General features: G+C 45.5%; 2 protein-coding genes across 2 annotated transcripts; both read right to left on the bottom strand.

The window, feature by feature from the left end:
* Positions 1–8,871: 8,871 nt before the first annotated feature.
* On the bottom strand, positions 8,872–12,083 carry arl4d (ADP-ribosylation factor-like 4D). Its single transcript, XM_061810716.1, has 2 exons — positions 11,353–12,083; positions 8,872–10,703 (listed from the first exon to the last, which is right to left on the bottom strand). The coding sequence occupies exon 2, from the start codon at positions 10,612–10,614 to the stop codon at positions 10,009–10,011; it is 606 nt and encodes a 201-aa protein (XP_061666700.1). The 5' UTR covers positions 10,615–10,703; positions 11,353–12,083; the 3' UTR covers positions 8,872–10,008.
* A 733-nt stretch (positions 12,084–12,816) lies between these two features.
* Positions 12,817–17,117, bottom strand: tmem106a (transmembrane protein 106A). Its single transcript, XM_061810715.1, has 8 exons — positions 16,872–17,117; positions 15,844–16,008; positions 15,625–15,688; positions 15,401–15,554; positions 14,115–14,255; positions 14,001–14,044; positions 13,885–13,938; positions 12,817–13,810 (listed from the first exon to the last, which is right to left on the bottom strand). Exons 2-8 carry the CDS (start codon positions 16,004–16,006, stop codon positions 13,702–13,704), a joined length of 729 nt encoding a protein of 242 aa, XP_061666699.1. The 5' UTR covers positions 16,007–16,008; positions 16,872–17,117; the 3' UTR covers positions 12,817–13,701.
* Between the last annotated feature and the right edge of the window lie 586 nt (positions 17,118–17,703).

The following is a 17,703-nucleotide window of genomic DNA, read 5'->3' as shown; positions in this document are numbered from 1 at the left end:
ATTTAATGTTTCACTTGAACTGAAGCGCTATGATCGCGTGTGGGATTTTCCTAGGTCTGCCAGAAGAGGGCGCCACGATCCCATTAAAGTTGTCCACTAGTAGTGACTGTGCATTATAAATAAGGCGTGATGTGACCTTTTTTATTTTAACCAAGGCGACCTAAAATAATGTGCAGGTAGTTTAAATCCAGGTAAATGGATGGTGGTGTCAATCAAACGGCCGTCAAATGTGTGTCTTAAAAAATCGTGCATCCATTTTCCATTAAGATCACATGTGGGAGTTATTTAAAGTCTGTGCTTGCAGATTAAACTGCTTTTTTTTTTTTACACTTTTTGGTGAAATTACTTTCACCAATAAATTTTGAGTAAAATGAGGCCGCTTCACTCGAATAATCACACCGGTCATCATTTTTTGTGTGTGTGTGTGTTTCCATGGAAATGTGAGGCGATGCAGACCAGCGCCATGGCAACAACAACAAAAGCGCAATCGGTCAGAAGACGGATAAACGTGTCCAACTGGATGTTCTAATTTCATTTCGCACACATTAGAAAGGCCGGCATTTACATTTTAACTTCACAATGGAGTCTCTCAGGTCTTGCGATGACCTCGTGAATAAAAAAAAAAACATATCTTGCAGCAAAGTAGGATAAAAATGCATTACTGATAAATTATGGGCGGGGGGTTCAATGACATCACGTGTCCCATGTGGCTAAGAAGAATTATGAGCATTGATTCACCATCTTTTTTTTTTTTTTATTGACAGTTCCCCTCCTCATCCCGCATAATTGGATCGAGACCACCTGAGTCCATCTGCAAATCAGCTCTCCATGACCGTCGGGAGAGTTCCACCAAATGCTCAGATCTAATCTCCCCCCCGAGAGAACGCCCACGAGGTGCCTGGGACCGGCATCGTTGCAATATTTCTATTTGAATTAGTTTCAATAGGGGCAGCGCAGTGGATGAGCGGTTGGCTCATCTGCCGCACGGTTCTGAGGTTCGGGGTTCAAATCGTCTCATGGGTGGGGAGGGAGGTGAACAAATCTACCATAATTTGATGGAAAAACTCACCCGTTTGCTGTTTTGGTTTTCAGGACAAAGCCATGTCTAATAGAAAAACATTGCTTTGGTGTCTAGCAAGGGGAGGAGATTCATTGAGTCAGGACGTAGCCTCGTCAAAAAAAAAAAAAAAAAACTTTACTGTCATCTTGTGCTACGTGCTGGCAATTTTAAATGTCACTTGCGGATTTTCTCTATTTGCAATATGGTTCTATGTGGGCCCTCTTCCCCTTTTTTGGGTTTCAGCCATAACGGCCCTCCGGGGGAAACCATAACTACGTTGCGACCCGCGAAGAAATGAGGTTTGAAACCCCTGCAAGTGAGTTCCAGGTCCAAGGCTGTCGCTGGGCTCCTGGCTGAAGTAAGCCGGGACCCTACTGGGAAGTCGCGGTGTAGAAAATGGAAAGACGAATGGCTCGAGTTGCACAAACGCTTTAGAAATGGGGGTGGGGGGGTGATTTGGAGCCATTTCACAGAAAGCGGAAAGGAAACGATCGACTCGAGTGACGCTTTGAACAAAACGGGAATGGACGGCGTCCATTTATCTAACGCGCATTCCGCCTCGACGTCAGGCCGCAGGAATGCGACAAAGCCGTCGTCGAACCGCATAAAACGGAACAAACTCAAAAGCCGACGAGGGTCTTTTCTCGTTTTGATGCAAATGCATCCCTTAATGTACCGAGGAGCGTTTATTAGCCCCGCTTAGTACCTCGTGGACGACTTCTCCAGATGGTCTCGACGTTCACGTGTTGCCTTTAAGCATTTTTTTTTCTTCCATAGCACACAGAATGCTTCCCATCAACGTGAGCCGTTTTCATCCACGGGCTTTTGTATGAGTTGGTGATTCGTCTTGAGCGTCGACAATGGACTTTTCTACAAGAAGTGATGTTTACAGCCATCTGTGTGACCCCCTCCCCCCCTAGATTGATTCAACGCTAAGCATTTCATTAAGGGGGAGCGATTCGCTAACTCCATTTATCTACTTTTTATTTTTTTCCAAACGACACGAGGGGAATTATTTTTCCACATTGTAGTCAAACTTTGCCTCTCGTTGGGTGGTCGCTCATATTCACCCCGCAGTTCAGAATGGACGTTGACCCCCCCCCACACCTCCCCCACCCCTCGTGAAGCCTAAATTCTACACTGATCTAAAAAAAATTTTTAAAAAAAGACTGGATGGCTCACTGGCAACCAAAACTGAAGTCGCCGTCCGCCATCTTGATACTCCAAAAACAACCGCGCCAAACTGTGCGTTAATCGCCAGATTCGTGCCTGTGAGAAAACATTCCACAGGTAAATTACAAAGATTTACTTTGACATTGTTAAAGTTTGTTTGTAAAGTTGTTTTTTTTTTTGTAATTTTCTGATGACCTTAATTCACTTGCACAAAGTTTTGTTTTCAGTTCTTGTTGTTCAGTCTCTCTCTTTCAGCCTTATAGGCTGACGGTTTTTCGCAAAAATGCGATGTAAATAATTTCCCAAACTTCACCAGTGGATGAGCAAGAAAACACATTTTCTGTGAAATTTTTGATGAATTTCGTAGTACAGAACTCTGCAAATTGAATTTTGAATTGTATTTTCCCATTGCGAGTCCTTATTTCCAAAAATATATCTAACTGATTGACTTAAAATGTAATGTTTTTTTTGACTAAAAGTGCTTATTTTTTGCCATCTTATGATGATAGTGCTTCACAGCGTATTTTGGGAAAAGTTAACATGTCACAGAAATCAGGCCCTAGGTAATATGTCAGGTTTCTTGCTCGTCATGGTGTTCTATGTCTTTCCTTGCACTTGGCCTTTTTGGGCTTACCAAGTCGAATTAAAAAATCCTTCATGTTACCAGAACTGAAAAAATGTCGAGCTCACATGACCAGTTTTAATTCTACATGCCAAACTTTGAGGAAAACCCCGCCATAATCCAATGTGGACCATGTCCTCCACAAATTTTGGGAGTACTAAGATGGCGGCCAGTGGCGATAAACCAATCGACATATTGCTCGATGTCTATACGCTATCCAGTCTTTTTTTTTTTTTTTTTTTTAGATCAGTGGTTAGCACATTTCATGGCAAAATTTACTTTCAAATGTCAGATGAGTTTGAAATATTCAGTGTTTTTAGATCGTAATTTGGGGTATTTTCGTGGTTGAAACGAATGACATCGACAATTTCAAAGCATTTGTTTGTTCTTATAGCATTACGAAGACATACGCTAACATTAGCTTAGCCTGGCAAACCAGGTATGTTTGTATTCAAGATATCAATCTATTATGACACTTTAGAATTTACACATCCAAATCTTCAACTGGACCTGAGCACTTGGTATATGTTTCTTTTTTTTTAAATAGGTAAGTTAATAATTGGACCGAGGTTGGTGGAGACTGTCAAGATGCGCTAGTGTTGAGTTTGTGCAACCTTGACAAGAAGTGAGCTGAGTGGCTGCGAGCGCTGTGCTATCTTTAGCTTTTGTTCGAGCTTTTAGCGCTGGCCTTCTCCTCCTCCTCTTCCTCTTCCTCCTCCTCCTCCTCTTCTGCCCACTCACTGCAAACATACTCGCTGATGCATGCTCGCACATAACCAACACACACTCATATATGAGCGTTGCATGAGTGTTACCGGGCAGATTAGCGGCGGCAACCTACTTCTGGCAGGAAAACGTGAGTCCGACGTTTGTTTTGCGGGGGGGTCGCTCAGGTGCCCTAATTCCTTTCTAGGGGCAACACGGTAAGCTCTTTAAACAAGAAATTAAAATACAATATAAATATTTCATATGTGGACAGTACCGGTGCAGCGTGTGAAAAAGATTTGAAACCTTCCCAGAATAACTTGGGTCAAAGCGCCCCGGCTAATCGGCGTTAATGGTGTGAAATGCCACCGTGGCGAGGGTTAAACAACATTTCAAGCATAATCGGATCCGCGCACGATTTGCCGGTCCCGTTTATGAAACGGTTTTAGTGAGGGGGTGGGGGGGCGAGGAGTTCGCCGAGCAGTCAGGCCTAACGAAGTCCGCTTCGCTTACGGGAGATGTATTCTAATTTCCGCACGCGCAGGAATTGGAACAGCGTCGCACGACTGGCACATTTGTCACGTCGTAAAACGATCGCAGTGCAGCGCCACCTCTGGCGAGTGGGCATCATGGCAGTTCCTAAAAACAATATTATACTCAATGCGAACCACCGTAACCAGGTGCTGAAGATTCCAACCCTAAAAAAATGAAATCTAAAGGGTCTTACTTAAAAACTCGCATTCCTTCCATCGGGGATTTCTTCTGTTTTTGACAATCAAACCTACCCAAGCTACGAGAAGTCGAAGACTGACTCGGCGTTGCACCTGTAATTGTATCCGCGCTCCTGCAGGTTCCTCCTGCACTGCAGCATCCGAGGCCGTCGGGGGAGTTCACGTCACGCGTTTGCCCCCAGCGGCGACCGACTGCCAGGCAACCGGGCGCCTCCCGCCGAGCTGCCGTCTCCTCGCGGCGGCTGGCGGTGATGAGAAAATATTACTCTTGCTCGGTGGATAAAGGAGATTATATCGTGATAAGCGATGTTGCGTTTTTGCCCTGCTGCGGAATAACAAAGGCGGAATTGTGATGTTCCCTGCAGAACTGGAAAAAAAAAAAAAAAGCAAGTATGAAGCGTAATTTGCCTAAAAGTGCAGAGCGACCTTGGCAGAATGAGAGAGTTTTTACCTTCACACTACTCTGACTTTAATAAGTTCCTGACGAAAGAGTGCTGGAGGCTGTTTTTGCCACAGATCATTGAAGGCAACAGAAGGAGGATTCAAATAAAGGCCACGGAGACACAATGCGGGCATCTGACTTCTTCTCTGCTCTTATTAAAGTCACGGATGCGAGCGGTTCTGGCTCAGTGCCCACAAATTGTCTTATTGTGATGATGCCACTCTCTGGCCCTCGGCAAGCTTTCCTTCATGTGGTCTCGGCGACTGGTTGAGGACCAGACTAGTCTAGTCTGCCTTTTCAAACTCCCCGCAGAACCAGTGCAGCAAAACGGAAGGATGTTTTTATTTTGTGTGTTCGAAGAGGAACATCAACTTCATTCTCGTAACCGTTGTCAAGGAAAAGTTGTCTGCGGCTTCGCTTCTTGGCATCCGTTAGCACTCCTGTCCGGTCGTGTGTGAAGACAACCTTGGTGGTACCTGGCCAAGGGCCCAGATGTGGGCGTACTTTAACAGGATTAGTGACATGCGACGGGAAGGTGCTACTCAAACTGGGTCATCATTCTTTAGAACTCATCAGTCCACCGTGTCCTCCTGATGTCTTTGTGGGACAAAACTCGACATATTTCCTGAGTCTCCTTCGGAAAGAAAAGAAAAACCTGGGGGCCGGAGTGGGGCCACAAACGGTGCCATCTTTGATACAACAAACATGAAAACGGACAAAACAAAGGGAATGGTGAGCTTGGGAGGGGAAGGGGGGGGGGGTACGGACAAACAAAAAGGACACTATGGTTGCCTCATTTGTGCGATCGAGCCCTAAATACCGGATCTGATCCGCATGGGTTCCCCTTCAGAACCTCGTGCGAGGGCCCCGAGCGACGCTCAGTCCCGGGGAATCGAGCGGGCGCGCAGAATTGAAAGGCGTTGATGGAGTTTATTGGGATTATGGGAAATTTGAGGAGGGGAGTCGATGAAAGTAATTAATCCAACCAAAGAACGAAGTCAAGAGGGGAAAAAAGACAAGTCAAGATTAAAAAAAAAAGACTGGAAAGAGGATGTAATTCCATTTAGGATGAATCGTTCCGTTGGTCACCTTCCGATCTTTGAATGTTAGCTACAAAAGGAAAAATAGCGTTGAAGTCTTGAATTTTAGATGAGTGCCCTTTCTCACTTCTCTTCTCTATATTTTGTCCTGATTTTGGAGTTGATGTCTTCCTTTGTACTTGAGATGAAAACATCTCGCCTTGCTAGTTGTGCCGAGACTGCAACTTTGCAGGTTTTCTCCGGAACACGTCGCCAAATGGACACGATTATCTGGAAAAAGAGGGCACGTCCAAACTTATTTGTGAATCTTGAGAGACAACGTTGGACGCTTGGCGTTGCCACCGTCTGACGTGCCCTCGCTCCTTTCACAAGGTGAAGAGAGAGCTGAGGCCGATTTACGCAGCGGTCCCGGCATCCGACCCAGATCCGAGCGACCCCCTCAGCTGGGATCCTATCTCTTAACTGAGTCGGGATCTGGCCCCCCCTCCGGGCAGGACACTGTGTCAACAAGCGCCACGTGCAAAGATTAAGGTTGCTTTGGGTCATCTGTCTTCACGGAGACTCTGTACCTAAACCACAACGACATGGGTGTCCACTTCTAGAACCCTTCAACATCAGTTCATCTTTATAGTTTAGCATTTCTGGATCGGACAGACTGGAGGTGACAAAGCCTGCACATGCGTAATCCTAGCAGGATGGATCGCCCTCCCAAAGAAAACACAAAGCCAGATGTTTCCAAATTAGATGATGGAACATCACTTGATCAGCCCATGAGAAACGTGACTCAACGTTCGCCCAGCGCAAGGACAAAGGATGACATCACCCGCGAAGTCATGTTTCAACCCCTGCAGCTGAGCAAGAGGCAAGATTTCATCCCCGCACACGGTTCGACCGTGGTTCCCTCGAGAATTTTGAGACAAAAGTCATCGTCAGGCATCTGATCCTCCCGACGAGGCCGAGGAATCCAAACGAAGGGTCAACAGATCTCATGACTCCGGTATTGATCTTCTACTCTTATAATCTCCCCGCCCTCTCCGTGACCTCCGCCGGATGGGACACGCGGCCACAAAAAGGCAATCTGACCCCCTCGTCGCCCTTTGGGGACTGGTGAATGAAGTCAGGTTGCCACGGTGATAGAAAATGACATCGCAAGCCTGTCTGGGGGCGTCAAGAGGTGCTGAGGTCTGGTTTTCATCACGTGGAAGATTACGCCAAATGCTACGGGGCCCGGTATTATCAAACAAGGCTCGAGGGACACCCCGTCAAATGAAAGGTTTGATCTGGATTTTTTTCTCAAATCTTTTATTTGGCAGCGGTACGCACTTTAATAGCATGAGATCAACATGATTCAGCGAGCCGACTTCCTTCCAAACATCGTTTCCGTGTAATTAACTGTGGAGTACTTTGCACAACACCCTGCACCACCGGTGCAAGACAGTGTGAAGGTTTGCAACCGAGGCTTCCTTTCACGAAATATGGGATCTTGGTGAAGTTATCTCTTCAAATACTCGCGTTGAATACTTTCCTTTGTGCTTTGCACTTTCAGACAAAAGGAAGACTTCAATGTTCTAGTCTGGACATTGTTTACCTACAAGTAAACTTGTCATGAAATATTAGAAAACTAGTTCCCTGTAATGTTTTCTTACAGTGTGAAACTAGTTCCCAACAAAGGCTTGTGGTAGAGAACCAGAGCACATTGTCTCCAAGGTCTTTGCAAAGACTGTCTTGAGGTGTCCTTGAATGAAATATCAAACCCCCTCTGGGGTAGATCGGAAGACGTCCTTCACCTTTCGAGTCTGTGAACATGGCAAGGTCTTTAAGAGTACTGGAAAAAAAGACGTGGCAATAAAGGTTTGTGACCAGGAACAAGATACAATTTCATTTAAAAGCCCAGGGATGAGCGCGTCTCTACTTTTATTTCCCATCTTTCGAGGGACACTCCGGCGACCTCAACCAATCTTGTAGCCCGCCGTGCGCCTGTCGCAGAGTTTGCCGAGAGAGCAAGGTAGGAAACAGCGGGGAGCCTGACAAAATAAAATATGCAAAAAGGAGCCAAAGATTGCGTAAAGGGAACAAGGATCACGCAACTCCCTCCAGTTTCCCTCCGCAGGGGAGGGAACCATGATTGCAATGCGGGATGTCACGTGCGCAGCAGTGTCAGTATGTCGGTACAAAAACGTGTTTTTTTTTTTTTCCCTGCGCCTGTCCTCATTATGCACACAAATGCGCTGGAGTCCATCCCAGGTGGATGCGGGGTAAACCCTGGACTGGATGCCAGTCAATCACGAGGCACATATAGATCACCAAGAGCCCAATTCAAACTTTTGGGCAATTCGCGTAGTCTAAATAACTCGAAATGTGTGTTTCTACGACTTGGAAGAATCTGGAGTACGGAAGCATGGGGAGATTCCGACACGGATCTCTGGGATCTGGGTCATGTCTGTAGAATTGAATCCAGAATAAGCCTGGAACATAGTTAGCCCAGCTCATCTGACTACTAGCTAAGGCAGTCGAGAACAGTTTCTCATTTACAATGCCGACCTGGAGGCGATTCTGGTTTCAGGGTCTTGCCCAAGGACACTTCAACAGCAGAGTTGGCCTTCGTTCTTCGATCACTTCCCTATGTGGCGCGTTACTCGTTAAATCCCAACGCTGGTATCGGATACGGATCACTTAAAGTAAGGAACGTGCGCTTAAAGCTGAGACTGCCCACAAAGAACTTCCAGACCCGCACAGCGTGCGTTCTGAGCTGATTGACACCTCCACAGTTTCTCCGGTGCCGCCGCCGCCGCATTACAATGCTAATGAAGTCAGCGGGCCAGATGCCGCGTGGAGAAGTTTCCTCCAAAGACATCCGGGAGAAACTTTGGTTTTTAATGAGCCTGCCGGTGCGGCTACCTCGGATGCGGAGGTCGCGCAAATCCAGACGCGCGACTCCCAAGGACGCAGTCGTGACCTCACCGTGCCGCGCGTGACAAACGCGCTGACAGAAATAGCTCGACAATGCGCGACTGTTATCGGTGCCGTTGCATAATGCGGCCGACAAGCAAAACAGATTCAACTCGAAAAGCCGAGTTACGTTTTGTGTTTAATGCCCTCACTTTTCACGAAAGACCACAAACGTCGTCTCAAGGGGTGGTGCTTGGATTTAATCGGGTCACCGATCTTACAAAAACGTACAGGTTGGAGCGTCCCCCAGATATGACCACAAATGCACGGAAAATTTAAGGAACTTTCTAGATTTCAGAACAAACTCAGCAAGGGATGCAGTCGTGGCGGTTAAAAACTCAACTTAATTTTCGACTGGTGAAGTCTATAAAAATGTCACAAAATCTGCTAGCCGAGAAATCTGATAATATTCACAAGGTTATCAAAATTTGCGGTATTTCATTATTGTGATTTACAGTATATCTTCATAAAATTATTTCGGCTCTGAATTTGACAGAGTGGAAACTCGCCCGATATGTCGCCGTCATCCCGCCGGGTGAATACAAAATGTGCTCCTGTGGAGTTTAGTGACGTTCACCAAAATATTAGAAAGTGCTTGACTTGAGATCGGTCAAGCCAAATAAAATCTGAGCATTGTTAGTTTTGTAAGAAAAACACTGGAGAAAAGGTAATTACCTTACACTAATGCTATTAAAAAAAAGAGCACAAATTCATTTTTATTGGTTGGTGGGGACGGAGGGGGAGGGGGGGGGCATCCTACATTATTCAACTTTCTGGTATAAGATGGGGCCCAAAGTCCTGGATAGCGGGAAAGTGGGAATTTAGTGTCTTGGAACTATGTAAGTGACCCACCTTGACTATTCTAATCTTTGTATGTCAGCGAGGAGCCAAGTTTAGTCTGGGTTGGTAGCGTAGAGTTCCATTGAGACTTCAGGTTTTTGCTCTGCTGATAGCAAATCAACAGGAATCTCCTCATTATGGATGTTGTCAGTCGAGTTTGAAGTTAAATGGTAGTGTTTTTTTTAATCGTAGCTTCAGGTCTAGAGAGTCGTTAGCTTCGACTAGTGATTAGTCAGTGTGGTACTCTGGTGGTACAGAGCCTCCCTCGAATGGTACGTGGAAGAATCCCTTGATAAAGTGTCTTTTTTTGTTTCAATCCAACTAAGTACTTTTGCTAAATACAGTTCCAATTCCCTTTGACTACATTTTTAAGAACCCCCCCACCCCCTATTTTTCACCAGGTTTGGGTCGAGGACGTGTTCTTCCGCCTCCCTCCTTTGCGCTCTTCATCTCCTCCTGGTCCTGTTGTGCTTGACCATCTTCTTCCTCCGGAGGATCATGTCGTAGAGTTTCTCCAGGCCCTGCTGCACGCCGCGGCCGTCCACGGCGCTGCAACTGTGCACGTGGTGCAGCGTTCCGGCGCTCAGTTCCTGCACGCCCAGCAGCTTCTCCACCTGGCCCGCGGGCAGCGCCGTGTCCAGGTCCTGCTTGTTGGCCAGGATCAGCACGGGCACGCCCTGGTTCTCCGAGCTGCGGCTGATCTTGTGGAGCTCCACCTTGGCCTCCTCCATGCGGTCGGCTTCGGCGGCGTCCACCACGAAGACCAGGCCGTCGGTGCGCCGCGTGTACGACTTCCACAGCGGCCGCAGCTTCTCCTGGCCGCCCACGTCCCACACGTGGAAGGTGACGACCCGCGAGCCGCCCACCGGCACCTTCACCTTCTCCGCGTTGAAGCCTTTGGTGGGGATGGTCTCCACGAATTCCTTCAGCTTGAGCCGGTACAGCAGAGAGGTCTTGCCGGCCGAGTCCAGCCCGATCACCACCACGTGGAGGCACCGGAAGCCGGGCAGGAAGGAGCCGGGCGGCGCCATGTCGCTCAGGTGGTTACCCATGATTCCGCGGCTCCCGCGAGGATGCCCGGTTTGAGCCTCTCGGGATTTTAGGTCTGCATGTCAGGGAGGGGGTGGGGGAAATCGCCAACCTGATCAAAACAAACATCATTTATGTAAGTACATAAAAGAATCAACTCAAGAGTATCGTTAACAAGCCTGCCGAATGTCACTGGGAGTTTTTAGCCTCTCTAATATCACGACTAAGAAAAAAAAATAGTTTAAAGCAATATAAAAATTTCCGTATTAAATTCTTTTAGCGTCAAACACGTTTGTGGCTTTACAAGCACTTTTATTGTTCCAAAAAAAAAAAAGAAATCATTTATGTAAAGTGGTAGCTTGTCTTACAAATTGAAATTTGGAGAACCAATTGTCCCTTGGCTCAGTACAGGTCTAGGAAAGACCGCGACACCGAAACAATAAACAATGCCAAGTTAATTGAGGCGTTCAAGTGTCATTTAGCAAAACTAATCCTCTTAAAAGACTTCACGCTCATGTCAGCGCCGTGATGGATCGAATCAATCCACGCATGCAGATGGCGATGATGCTTTAATCCCGTTGTTGACATCTTCATACTAATCTAAACCAGTTTTACCGCTTGTTTACACACGTTTTTTAAAAAAATTTAATTAAAAAAAAAAGCATTTCCACCCAAGTGTTATCGGACTTGTTTCAAATTAAACTTACGCAAACGCTTTAAACATTACTGTGCGCGATGAACATTAGAAGTGGAGTACGTACCTTTCACGAGCTCTGAAGTTTTCTTCAAGCCCTTGAACGCATCACAAGGCAGCAGCGGGGCACGTGAACGTGCGCACAGAAGAGAAAAACGTCTTTGAACGCATCCATGTTGCACTTTTGTCATCAAAATCACGTCGAGAGCGGCCTTCCGCGGGTCCGGCTTCAGCCGCACTGAGCAGCTCGGCTTCTCCGCGCAGCCGCTGCCACGAACGCACCTCGCTCGAGCCGGAGTGACGTCACGACCAATCTGGAGACGCGACTGCGTCAACTACGTTGAACGCGTTTTTTGTCGAGTCTTTTGTGGCGTTTATCACGTTCGAATGCGTCACATGACACTTGAAAGGCTTTTTTGGGGATAACATCACTAACATTTAGTATATTTAACAATTATACGCTTCTTGCTCGCATCGAACTTTGGTGTTTGTGGACATTGTGGTAAAACAGCGACACGCTACGGTCATTTAGTGAAACTTCACGTTGCTAAACTTTTGAGTCCCTATCACGATAAAGACTTCTTGGACAACTAGGACATATGGTACAAAATTACTTAATCCCTGTCAAATGAATAAATAAATAAAATTAGGTGATTTTAATGTTTGTTTTTGTTCATTACATGATTTTTTTTTAACAAAAAAAAAGTCAAAATAAAAAAAATAAGATCTCTGAATGGTTCAGCTGGTCCATATGTCTGTTGCACACTCTGGCGGTCTTTTGACAACCTCAGCAAAAAAAAAAAAAAAAAAAAAAAAAAAAAATCTGTAGGCACATAAAACGCAGGTGAAAAAAATTCCGTCAATAAACCGTTGCTTTGCAACACATAACTGGCAATGTTGCAATGTCCTTGCCGATGTTCAGTGCCATTGAATCGACAATATTCTCAGTTGCCGTGCAGAAAATGCACAAACGAGTCACCTCGTAGCAAATACGCTTGACTGTTTGCAGCCATGTTGTCTATGTTCGCTTCACAAACATCAGCAGGCATGCGCGTCAAAACAAAGAGCCCTCAAACAACCTGATGAAAAGTGCCCTGACAAATCCATCCATTTTCTTTGCCGCTTATCCTCACAAGGGTAGCGGCGAGTGCTGGAGCCCATCCCAGCTGTCAACGGGCAGGAGGCGGGGTACACCCTGAACTGGTCGCCAGCCAATCGCAGGGCACATGGAGACAAAAACAGTCGCACTGACAATCACACTGATGGGCAATTTCGAGTCTCCAATTAATGTTGCATGTTTTTGGGATGTGGGAGGAAACCGACGCGGGCACGGCGAGACCATGCAAATTCCACACAGGCGGCTCCGGGATTGAACACGGGACCTCAGAACTGTGAGGCCAAAGCTTTACCAGCTGCTCCACCGTGCCGCCACCCTGACAAATCAATCAATAAAATGAATTATCAGTAACTTCTAACAATATACATTGAGTCTATCTTTGATACAAGTAAGGGAAAAAAATGCAGTCAGTGCACGAGTTTGACAAATATATTTCCGAGTAATTGCTTGACAAAACGATTCAATCAATGAATATGACAGCAGATTGAACAGCGTGAATTATGGCTGCATCAAGATGAATGTGAATACTGTCATTAACGTGTCATTAAATACTGAACAGTGAAATCCTCGCCTGAATTTATTTTTCCCTTTAATATCGAGTCAGAAAAGCTTCAGGGTGACAAAGCTGAAATTGATTCGACTCCCGTAAAGTGCAACAATCACAGACGGTCGGTCGGCGGCCTTGCGTGACCTTCCGTTAAAGTGCCACAAAGGTGCTTTCTTTGGTCGCGGCGAACCCGGGGATACATATTCAAAATTTGGCACGAGCCCAAACGTGAGGACAAAAAAAAAAAAAAAAATCATGTAGGTTCTTACTGCTGTGGTTGCTGATTCCGCTTCAGCGAGCTTCCTGACTGGCTAACTGGCCGCACACAAGGATTTATCATCGTGACTGTTGAACAGGTTTAACATTGCCGATTGTCGTCTTGAATCTTTTTGGATATCGGGAAAGGGGGGAGAAAAAAAAAAAAAAAACGGTCTTCACACACCCCACACCACGAGGTGCTCATGTCGATCTTTCCAGAGAATCACAATAAATACTGAACAAGTTTAACATTAACAATCATCGCGCTTCACCGTTTTTTTGAGCGAAAATTAAATCACTGTGAACACAGCCAGCACCGCGGAATCATTTTTTCCGAGATATGCGACAATTGGCTCTTTCCTCTCTTTGATCAGCAAAAACGGGAAAACAAAAAAAAATGCTGAAAACTGCTTCGACTTATCGGTATGCGTGTAGCGCCGTTCAGATGCGTTTCAAACAAGCACACGCAGATACACTTTGGTACTTGTACGAGTTCATCTGACGGGGTGCGGCGTGGTGGAGTTGGTGCCGCAGTCGATGTACTCGAAGGTGTCCAAGGACAGCTGCTCCGTGTGCGACAAGTAGGAGATGTTCATGGTCAATCTGTGGGGTGGGGGGGGGGGGCAGGAATTAAACAAGCCGCAATACCAGCGCCCTCCTGTGGCTCCGAGACTTACTGCAGCTCCAGGAATAACGTGTGGATCTTGATGACGTTGGACTGGCAGAAAGTGCTGGAAGACACCGAGCGCGTTACAGAATCTCACCCTCCACGTTAGACCGCCACAAAACTCACCTGAGGCCTTTGTCGGTAATGGGGAGGTTGATTTCATACGTGTACTGTCAAACAGAAGAATTCCAAATGTATAAATAAACACGCAAACTTTTGGACGGGAAGTCTTCGACTCACTGATTTCTCCGAGCGGGAGGGGATGGCGGACATGTTGGACAGCTTGGTTTTGCCCACCACGGCGCGGGAGATCAAACCCTGGACGTCCAGCTCCACGATTTGGACCGGGACAAAGTTGTCGTTGATGACGCTGATGAGATTCTGAAGGAGACATGCGCAAAACACAAATAGACATCAATAACACACAGACAATAATGTAATGCACACACTCAAATCAAACACACACCACCCTTGTAATGGAAAAATCTCAGAGAGGAACTTTGTCCTTTGTCCTTTACCCCCCCCCCACACACCCCTCCGCTTTTCAATGCATCCACTTTTACGCCAGAAGTGTCATGTGAACGCAATATACAGCACGCAGCAAAAGTGAACCCATTGGCACAAAGTCAACTTTCTACAAATATGATCTGTTTTTGCATTTGGGTTTTATATTGCAGAATGGCTCCACGTACATAGATTGCACATTAAAGCCCCACCGTCATGAAATGCATAACTTTTAGGATGTTATTAATGAAAAACACGGCAGCTGGTATAGACCCATCTGTTTTTCCACCACAAAACATGATTTTGACATATTTGGCTTTTTGTAAAATCCTCTCGAGGAATTGTTTTCAGGAAGAAGCAGGAAGTGACGTACGGGGCAGTAGCGCACTCAAGCTGTCTCGTATGTTTCTACTAGTTTTTCCTCCCAGAATGTAGCAAGTTGTTCTTTCATGCTAGCCAAAATGCCGGTTCGTTGTATTGCTGGATATTTCTCAAACACTCGGGAGCATGGATTCACTCTTCATACTTTTCATCAACTACAACTACTAAAAAAGATAAAAGCTGGAGGGCGGTGTCGTTTTTAGTCACCGCCGCACGGAGGTGGATCGGACGGCGAGGTGGTTTGGCCGTGATCCGCATATCATCTAAATATGGCTCGAAACGATAGGGTCATATTGCCCCGGTCACTTCGCTCGGTTGGGAGATGTTCTCTTCTTCGAAAAGAGCTTCCGTGTCAGAAGGGGCGTGTTCGTCTCCCATTTTTCATTACAATATGTATTTTTGAATGTTTACAGGCATGACACTTGGGCTTTAAAGACAGGAATTCAAGATTTGTGACACAATATTGATATGAAATAGCAGTGAATCACTGCTTTTGCGCTTGTGACCTGCGACTTTGTTTAAATAAACCCAAAGGTGACTTTTAAACCAAGAAGTAAATCATTAATAGTACATTCTGCGTTTCCGTTGGCGTGTATGCAATTATGAGGAATGAGTGGCTACAAGTTTTGGGCCTGGCTCACCGTGACCTCCATCTGCACCGCGTCGGGCGTGAAGTAGACCATGACGGACAGCACGGACACGGGGGTCAGCGCGACGCTCCGGGGGAACAGGAAGAAGAGGATGAGGCAGCTGAGTAAGAGGCACAGCGCCATGGATACGCAGACGTACAGCTTCCTGCGGTGAACGACGACGTTGACAACAGAAACCGGAATATTCCGCTCGCGCTCCGTTTTGATGTTCTTACGTGCGTCTGGGTTTGAGTCTTTTATCGTTACACGGGATGACGGCAACCAGCTGGTCCTCGTGTCCTGAAAACGTCCACCACAGCAAGTGACTAAGCGTCATTTTTATCAGAAGCTCACGCTGCTAAAACTGTAAAACTGAAGCTAATCTGCGCCGACACTGCAGCTCTGCTTACCGTTCGCGTCACGTTTGTGAGCAACGTTAAAACGTCAAAACGAACCTCTCGGAATCCGTCCGGTGCCTCGACAGGTGGGGCAGGTGTCGCCCACGATGGAGCCGTACCGCGGGAATTGTTTCAGCGTCTTCGTCGTGTCCGATTCGCTCGGCTCTCCCGGACTGGACTCCACGCTCCCGTTGGAGATCACGTCGCTCGGCCGGGTCATCTCTTAAAAAAAGTGAAATGAATAAGAAATAAAAAATGTAAGTTATTTTTCCCCAGAGAAAAGCGCAGCGAGGGAAGGATAAGAGTGCTACTGTGCAGTCACACAGTCAGTCATAAAGGCCCAATAAAGCTGTGACACATCAGAGTCCACAGACCAGTGGAGATGCACACAGATTTTTTTTTTTTTTTTAAACAAACTAATATAATCATCATTGTCCCATGGAAACAAATTTGCTGCAGGAAATACAGCTATTATTTTACGGTAATTAAAAAAACAAACAAAAAAAAAAAACAATAACAGCTGGTTGCAAGCGGTCGGAACTACTTTTCGATGGCGTCCAAAACATGGCGTTACTTTTGGTCACTCTCGATTATTTCGATATCCCTCCGCCGTTTGGTTACGACACGCTCCGCCTTGTTGTGGATTTCTGCGTAACTGAATTTGTTTCAACGCATTTCCTGTTATGTATTGGACAATATTCGCACTCGTGTGCATTGAAAAAAAAAAAAAAAAAGGGTTAATAAAATGATTCCGTGGTTTGTGTCGTCGGCGGACGTCGTCACAGCCACGTACATTGAAATCACGACGTTGTTGCACTCGTTCCTGAATGTTTTGAGGCACTTATCCTCACAAGGGTCGCGGGAGAGCTGGAGCCTCGATTGGTTTGGACTGGTTTACAACTTAAAAAAAATAATAATTTTAAAATTGTGGGTGACTTGGCTCTTTTTTTTTAAACAAATACACCAGAGCCACCTGCGCTCTGCAATCATTTAAAACGTTTCAAAACGACATTTGTGCAGTCGGACTCTTTGCCTTTTCGTGCTTATTTGACTCAAAATGACTTTTTTTTGTCAAAACTACTCACCTTCAGTCAGTGAATTGAGTCGTTTGCTTCAAACGCCAGACGTCATCCCTCTTCGATATCCAAATCTTCCCGACGTGCACTCCGCCTTCGAAAAAGAACACTTTTCGAGCTCAACTCGCTTTAACCTCTCATTTCGCGTCTTCCGTCTTCGTGGTTTAAAAAGTAATTTCTGCTGAAAACAAATTAAAATGTGGGAGGAACACTTCCGCTTTCTTCAGGTGACAGGTCACATTGACTGCCCCCCAATGGCGAAGAATGTGTACTACATACCCAGTGACTAAACGCAGCCTCATGAAATTCCTGAAATTGAAAGCTTTCAATCCAATTGATTCTAAAAAAAAAATGTTTTCCAAAAATGTTTAATATATTGTCTGTAAACATAATTGAAGGCTTTCTAGCCAATTGATTCTAAATTTTTTTTAAAATGTTTATTATATTATCTGTACACATATTTGAAAGCTTTCTAGCCGATTGATTCTGAAAAAATATTTGTAAAAATGTTTAATATATTATCTGTACACAACTATAAGGGTAAAAGATTTAAATTTAAGGCTTTGCATTCATTTAACATTAAGAGTGATTCATTCAACACTTGCAAAATGTATTTTTGGGGGGGATTATTACTATTATCTTTTTTTATTTCCATGTTGTCTGCAAATGTAATTACCCAGACATTTTAAGGCATGAAATTTAAATGCACTCCTTCTCTAATTATGACAACTTAGAGCTGCCCACTAATACAGTATTTAAAGAAATGTTTTTGATAATTTTAAAATGTATGGCAGTGGGTATGGACAGATTTAAAGAAGCCAACTTCAGGAATTTTAAAAGA

Source organism: Syngnathoides biaculeatus, chromosome 22 (assembly GCF_019802595.1).
Source record: "Syngnathoides biaculeatus isolate LvHL_M chromosome 22, ASM1980259v1, whole genome shotgun sequence".
Lineage (NCBI taxonomy): Eukaryota > Metazoa > Chordata > Actinopteri > Syngnathiformes > Syngnathidae > Syngnathoides > Syngnathoides biaculeatus.
This window is presented reverse-complemented; position numbering and strand designations above follow the sequence as displayed.

Coding starts and splice junctions, on each gene's coding strand:
- arl4d (XM_061810716.1), bottom strand. CDS start 10,614: ATGGGTAACCACCTGAGCGACATGGCGCCGCCCGGCTCCTTCCTGCCC.
- tmem106a (XM_061810715.1), bottom strand. CDS start 16,006: ATGACCCGGCCGAGCGACGTGATCTCCAACGGGAGCGTGGAGTCCAGT. Junction 15,689..15,843: donor CACCGGACGGATTCCGAGAG/GTTCGTTTTGAC, acceptor GGACGTTTTCAG/GACACGAGGACCAGCTGGTT. Junction 13,939..14,000: donor ATTACCGACAAAGGCCTCAG/GTGAGTTTTGTG, acceptor GGTGTCTTCCAG/CACTTTCTGCCAGTCCAACG.